Here is a 7,527-nt window from a genome sequence, read left to right as displayed (position 1 = left end):
CCAGCCCACTCTGGGTCTGATCGCCGCTCCCCACCGGGAGGGACAGCCCCGACCCCCGCAGGGGAACGGGGGCGGGCGCGGGGGCGGCTCTAGGACCCAGCAGCGGCGCGGCGCGCCCGGCCCCGCTCAGCTCCGCTCAGCTCCTCTCAGTCCGACACCGCGCCGAGCCGAGCCGAGGCGTGCTGTGCTGTACCGTGCTGTGTCTCGCCGGGCTGTGCCGTGCCTTGCTGGGCCGTGCCACGCCGCCTGGTTCCGCTCCGCTCCTCTCCTCTCCGCCCCGCGCCGCCCCGCCGGGGGGCCGAGCGGCGCGTCCACCTGCCGGCCCCGCCGCCCGTCAGTCCCGCCATGGCGCTCGGCGGGGTCGGGCGCGGCGCGGCGCGGGCCGCCTGGCCGCGGCTGCTGCTGGCGGCGGCGGCGGCGGCGCTGGCGCTGGCGGGGCCGGCGCTGCCCGAGGTGCTGTTCCGCTGCCCGCCCTGCACGGCGGAGCGCCTGGCCGCCTGCCCCCCGGCCGCCCGCCCGCCCTGCCCCGAGCTGGTGCGGGAGCCGGGCTGCGGCTGCTGCCCGGTGTGCGCCCGCCTGGAGGCCGAGGCGTGCGGTGTCTACACGCCGCGCTGCGCCGCCGGTTTGCGCTGCTACCCCGACCCCGGCGCCGAGCTGCCCCTGCAAGCCCTGGTGCAGGGACAGGGCACCTGCGCCCGCCGCCGCGACACGGCCGAGTACGGCGCCAGCGCCGAGCGCCCCGCAGGTGAGCAGCGCCCGGCCCCGGCCTCCGCGGGTCCGTCACGGCGCGCCGGGAGCCGCGCACCGGGGACGGGGCACCGAGCGCTCTGCGCGGCGCGCCAGGGACCGGGCACTGCGCCCCGGGGACCTGGGACTGGGCACCGCCGTCCGGGCTTCGGGCGCTGGGGACAGTGCACCGTGCATCGCTCACCGGCTACCGGGCGCTGGGGACAGGTGGGCGCTGGACACCCCGCCCTTGGGAACGTGTGCCGGGGCAGCACCGGGGTGGCGGAACGTCCAGGGGACAAAGGAATCCTAAAGGGGAATCAAGGGGGTCCTCCCGGGGCAGAGCGACCCCGCGGGAGGGCAGACATGAGGGATCCCTGCGGGAGAGGAGCGAGAGTAAGTCCAGGGAAGCACAAAGAGGGAGGGAATGAAAGGGGCTGGAGGAGGGAAAAAGCATGAGAGCATCCCTGAGGTGGGCATAATGGGGTGTTCGGGGGTGCAGTTACTTCGGGCTTAGAGAGGTTTGCTTGGTATGGGGCAGGAACCCCAGGGGTGGAATGTAACGCGGGGGGCGAGGGGGAATGCAGGGACTGCTCCAGGGGGCAGGCTGGAGGTTGGGGTCTTTTAGGAGAAAAAACCCACCATGGGAGCAGATACGGGTGAACTTTGTGGAGATGCAGCTGAGAGATAGGGAGGGTCCTTTGGGGAGCAGAGAGAAGTGAGCGTTCAGATTTGTGTTTGGTGGAAGAATGAAACCACCCTGAAGGGTGATGGATGCCCCACAGATAAGGAGAGAGGTGGTGTGGGAGGACCATGTGCTGCCTGGTGAGAAGGGGGAGGCTGAGGGACTGCTATGTGAAGAACCCGTTCCCTATGGCCACCCTTCCAGCAGAGTCCGCTTTGGAGATGAGGTGACCTCTGCCAGCTCCCGTGGGGGTCCTGGCCCCCTCAGGCTCTCCTTCTCCGGGAACTGGGTGCAGGGACAAGAGGAATGCCTCCCGGGGACACAGCCTCGGGCACAGGGACACCAACAGGCTCCTGACCTGTTGCTGTGATTGCCGTGGGAGGGAGCGCTCTTCGGGTTGCCGGTACAGCAGTGCTGGGATTTATTAATGCCTCCTCTCCCGTGCAATCGACTGAATTGACAAATCAGCTCTGGAAATTAACACTAGCACTTTCTCCTTTGTAATCACCCCTCCTTGACTTCTGCCTCCTTGCTGGTTTTGCTCCCCTGGCTGTAACTTGGCTTCTTGACCCTGTTTGCATAACTAGTTCAGCAGCACGACTTTGAACTCCCTCCCTTCCCTCTTGAGGCTTGATTTAAAAGCGCTCTGGACCGGGCTGTACCTCTTGGCTTCCCTCTCTTGGGGATGGGAATGCAGCCAGGTACCTGTGCATGCTCCTCAGGGTACCTGTGCATGCTCCTCAGGGTACCTGTGCATGCTGCTCCGCTCGAGGAGGAGAGATGGAGAGAGCGCAGTAAAGGAAAAAGAGCAGCACGGAGAACTTTGCACGTTTCAAGCGGCTGCTTCACACAGCCAGGCTGTGACTGCTGCTGTCCCCACTCCTGTCCCCTCTCCTGTCCTTGCTCCCTTGCCCAGCTGTGAAGGGCTGTGGAGAGCCAGGACTCTGGAGAACAATGTTAATGCAAAATCTTCCTTGACTACAGAGTATAAGTGTCAAGGGAATGAATTTTAGACTCTCCAGAAGAAGCCAAGGGCATTTAGATTTAAGGAATTTGGCACTGACTTCCAGGCTTATGCTTTTACAAAAAGTTGGGGTGGGTGGAGGGCATTGCAATGATGGGCTGAGAGGTGATTTTCTGAGTTAGTGCTTCTTTTTTTTCTTTTACAGACTTTAATTCAGAATTATGTTAACTTCACTCAGCATTTTGTTTGATTGGAATATCTTTATTCCTTTACAATGAGTGTGATTTATTTGATTGTATCTCTGTGGATAATACACACACACACAAATAGCACACTGTAGAGAACCCTATAATGTATGTGGTGTTCTGCAATATCCATAGGGGGTGAATAATCAAAATACTGGCACATCCTTAACCAGCGTGATGTGAAACATGCAGCTGGAATATTCACAGTTGAGCATGTCTTGGCAGAGGAGCTTGGACATCCAGAAAAGGGTTTGTGCTCTTCAGATTACAAAACTTTTAACAGGTTATTGTAGCCATTAGGAAAAAAAAATCCCAACCAAAACAACAACAAAAACAAAATCCGAATCTGCCAGCTTCACTTGATACTGTTCCCTTTAGACTGCCATCTTTGATCCCATCTGCACTTGTTTGCTAAACATATATGAGGGAGCTGAGTTTGCTTTTAGTTTTAAGCAGTGAGAGGGAAAGCACTCTGGCACCCAAAAGAGCAGGGACTGGAATTTGCTTTCAAATGCTGATGTTAAGCCAGTTTCGAGAGTGCCCCAAGAGCAAGTTTTTGCCTGCAAAAAGCAGGTGTTGAGGGCTTTTTGGTGTGGTTGGTTTTGTGGTGCCTTTTTTCTTTTCCTTTTAAAATGTGCTTAAAGGTATTTACCCTTTTTCCCCTTTCCAGCTTGAAAAGGCTCCTTTGGCTGATTCAGGACTGGAATGCAGAGCTCGTGCTATTCCTAAATTAAGAGGTTGGCAAGTTTTTTTGTCCCTGATGAGAGGCAGAAGGATTGCCGAAATGAAACAAGGAATAAAACTCTGCAAATTCTCCTGCTATGGCTCCAGCATTGTTTAGTCTTCCACTAAGGTCTGTAAAGCCAATCCTGAAATGGTTGTAGGCGGAAAGTAACATAAACCACCATGTAGCTAAGGAGCAAGGGATGTTGCTCATTGCACAAGAGGCTTTGGGTATTTTGGAGATGTTGGGAATGTTGGAACAAAACAGCAGCAGTCTGTGGAAATCAGTCTGAGAACTTCTTCCCTCCCAGGGGAGGCGAGTGCATCAACCCCCATCAGTGGTGGGAGTGAGGTGGAGACTCAGCATCTACAGGGATCAGGGCCTTTTAGGTAGTTCTGGTGCCTCTGGACCTCATTCCATTGCAGTTTGTTTCGGGTCATGGTGTAACAAATTCCTGTACTTCTGACTGGAACCGCCTGACCTGGGGACAGAATTGTTACTGTGTGTGCAGAGCTCGTCTTGAGTGTGCTTATTCTCTCAGCACCTCAGCAAGATTATCACAGTGTTTTGCAGATGGTGTAAATGATGTGCCCAAGGTCCTCCAGGACACAGGGAGCAGAGTGAGGACTGTCTTCTCATTGTGTTAGTCTGTGTCCTGGCAGAAAATATCTTAGTCCCTGCAGCCACCCTCTATTCAAAACAGGGCTAAGGTGGCCATATGGGTCTTGTAGACACAGTGTGATTTGAGAGGCATTTTAGGTAGCACTGGGGTCTTTCAAACCCTCCAGTCTCAGCCAGAGGGTGGGGATCCTGCCTTCTGTTTTAGCCATGATGAACTGGAATCAGGGGCTTGTGTGGTGTTGTCTAACTCTCAGCTTCCATGTCCTTTGCCCTTCCTTCTGCTGGTTCAGCTCTCACGTTATGTCAGAGCAGGCTGGTTCAGGAGATAGTCCTGCTGCAAGCTAGCCTTAAAAAACAAGTGTCAGGTCAATGACCTGAACTGGCTTAAGGTGCAGCAGGGTGCCCAGCAGGATGCCAAGTACTGTTTCCAGGTGGGAACTTATGCTAAGAGGTGGAGCAGGGCAGATCTCAGTGATGTCGGCAAATGCCCTAGATTGTTTTACCCAAGCTATGAGAATAGTTGAAGTACATATTTTCTCCTAATGGAGACAAGATCCTTGGAATAAAACTTGTTCCACTCTTAAAAAATGTTTCTTGAGCCACTGTTCAAAGCTGACCAGTTGAAGGGATTTTTTTTCCCTTTGCCAATTCAGTTCAATTGTGTTTGTAGCATTACTTTGTTGTTGGGATACTTGTACTAATTTAGTGGGATACATCTCAGAGCCCACTGCTAGCTAATGAGTCCTGCTTTGGAATCTCACTTACTTATTAAAACTAATGTGTTTTTTCAGTCCATGCCAGTGCAAAGTAACCTTTCCAAAGGGAAAGAGAGCTGTGAAAAGAATGTGGCTGCAAGCAAACTTGAACTTAAAGGTCTGGAGTTGCCTCACTCACCTGACCAGAGTCTCCACTTTGAACTCCCATGACACGAAAACAGTGTCAAAATAGTTAACTGTTAAAAACACAGCTTGTTTTAGCATCCAGCTAAAATCCTTATTTGGGTAGCTCCAAATGCCACACATCCTTCCTTACAGGTCAGATGTCAAAACCTTCATTTCCCCTTGGCAGGCAGCTGCTAAAAGACAGTTTAATGTATTGCTTGAAAACACAGAATACTCTGAGGTTGGAGGTAGCATAATGTAACTGGAATTTTAACAGCAACTTGAAAACCATGCCAGTAATGCTATGAATGCATTTTTCATTTCTACTGAATTGCCAGGAAGACTTCTGCTTTTCTCTTGCTTTTATAAGGAAATGAAGGATCCGTCATGATCTGCATGTGCATGTGTGTATCTGTCCTTCCGCCCCCACAGCTTCTGACCCTGTCAGTCAAGCTGGTGGGTCCGATGCAGCAGTGGATGTCCTAAAAGTACTGCATTGCTAAAACATGGCTGAGGAGCAGAGGAGAGCCAGGCTGTGAGTGCCCCCACATCCTGTGCTGGAAGCACACGAGCAAGAGGGAGGTTAGTTATGGGTGCAGCAGTCAGGCTTTCAGCCCGATTTGTGCAAGCTTGGGCATTACCACACACCAGGGAAGCTGACTACCAGACCCAGATCCACAGGGGTGTGTTACTATGTCCATAGCCACTGCAGCGGCTCTGCCCAGGATTAGCTGAACATCTGCACAGCTCCTTGCCTTGGAAGAAATTATTAAAAGTCAAATGCAATTAGGAACAGCTGTAGGGATTATAGGTGAATAAGAAAACCACACAGTTCATCTGTCCTCATTGCCTCTGGGGCTTTGCCAGGAGGTGGACCAGGGCTTCAGGCTCATCTGAGGCAGCTGTGTCTGGTCAAGAGCTAACCTGGTCGTCTTTTAAGTATTTAAGTATTTATTATCTTTTAAGACAATAAATAACACCTTTGTGAAGCAGCTTATTGAAAATAATGCTACCCCCTTCCACAGTCCCACTGGAGTTTGCCGTGGTGTGAAAATGGTGGTTTGGAGGGAGAGGGAAGCCTGGGAAGATTTCAAGGCTCTGACCCAAAGCAGAAATGTGTTTTCATGCTGTCCCTTGGCAAATGATCTGTTTCCTTCTTGCCCTTTGCAGTTGTTTCCTTTCCTCTGGATTTCAGGCTTATACTCACTGAGTATGGTATTTGTCAAGGGAACAGCAAGAAGCCCCGTCTGTGAGAAAGTCCATGTCGTTTGTTTTATCCACATCCAGGAATTGAGCTGAGATAAACAATTCAGGAGGCAAAACAGTGAAAACTGGAATGTGAGAGGTGTCTTTGTGTATGGCTCTGTACTAGACCTGGCTGCAGTATCATCTGGGTCTAATTTATCTGCCCGATGGGTAGCTGTCGCTGTTATCCACAAACACAGCTGGATTTGTGAAGGCAGGGTTTCATCCCAGCAGCTAGCAGCATTCCTGTACCTGCTTTTCCTGGTCATGTGTTCTGAGCTATGGAGCTAGGAGAAACAGTAGTTTTCTTGATGGATTTTTTAAATTTCTATTTGGATTAGACAATTCTAAGCTTTCTGAACATGGTGACATCTGCCTTTCCTGCTGGGACTCCTTCAGGGAGGATCTTTTGCTCTAAGCAGACAGAATAAGAGAAAGACCAAGGTAGAATGTAAAGATGCTGTATAAAGCATTTCTGTTACAGGAGGAAGGCTGAGTTTGGTGGTGTATTGCATTTTCAGGCGTAAGAATTCCTGTTTTCTTTCCTTAAATTGGGGTGAGATATGTAACTGTGATTAAGTGTCTGCTTAGCAGACCTTTTCTGTACTAGAGAGATGCAAATCCATTGCCATTGCTTGCACTTCCACTATCACTTCCACCCATCTTCATCCTGGCTCTCCTCTGGGGAGGTGCTGCTGGAATCAGTGTCCCTATGGAATCAGTGTCCCTGTGAGGGTGCCCTTTAGCAGCACATACTGAACACATTGTGCTTTCCAATTTGTTCTCTTTGACTGTTTGTGTCTGCCAGAAGGGGCAGGTTAGTCGTGAGGCCTGCATTAGTGTCTTCCCGTGGGAGGGAGCTGTAGTACATGTGTGCAACAACATGGTGCCTCACGAGTGCTGAGTGTGCTGTGGGACTGGGGGGCTGACCATGCTGCATGGCCCTGCTCTGGACTTGGGAGAGAAGGAAAAATCCTTGCTAGCAGTTCTAACATATTGTGCAGATCATTCTGCTGAGCTGATGTCGTGGCAGCCTCGTGCCACTTTATTCCCCGTGCACATTTCTCATGCTCTGTCATACAGGTCTTCGTTTTTGTTTGGACCCACAGATTCATGATAAGAAATTTACCCAACCAAATCTTCACTTTTCTGGAAGGATGAGTTTTCTGCCAATTTATCAGATTTCAAATCTAGTCTTATTATTCTTTCTACAAAGACAAATTACCTTCAGTAGACCAAGTCTGACTGAAACATCTCTGCCTACTTTCAGCAGTCACTGCCAGCAAGCTGGAAGGTGTTTCTCATTCACAAGCGCCAAGCATGACCTCATTAAAGGTTGAGTTGACACCCAATTACAAGAACACGTGATGTGATGGCTATCCTAGGTAAAGGCTGAGGAAAAAAGGGTTAGTGAACAGTTATCAGAGCTTTGCTGC

The 7,527-nt window shown here is 51.6% G+C and overlaps 1 protein-coding gene across 1 annotated transcript in view; it reads left to right on the top strand.

The window, feature by feature from the left end:
• Positions 1-345: 345 nt before the first annotated feature.
• The window catches only part of IGFBP2 (insulin like growth factor binding protein 2), a 55,620-nt gene continuing 48,438 nt past the window's right edge, over positions 346-7,527 (top strand). Inside the window, exon 1 of the mRNA XM_059476224.1 lies at positions 346-745. Within this exon, the coding sequence (XP_059332207.1) occupies positions 346-745 (400 nt within the window). The remainder of the gene's footprint in view (positions 746-7,527) is intronic.

Source organism: Ammospiza nelsoni, chromosome 7 (assembly GCF_027579445.1).
Source record: "Ammospiza nelsoni isolate bAmmNel1 chromosome 7, bAmmNel1.pri, whole genome shotgun sequence".
Lineage (NCBI taxonomy): Eukaryota > Metazoa > Chordata > Aves > Passeriformes > Passerellidae > Ammospiza > Ammospiza nelsoni.
The sequence above is the reverse complement of the archived record's forward strand: the minus strand, read 5'-3'. Positions and strand labels throughout refer to the sequence as shown.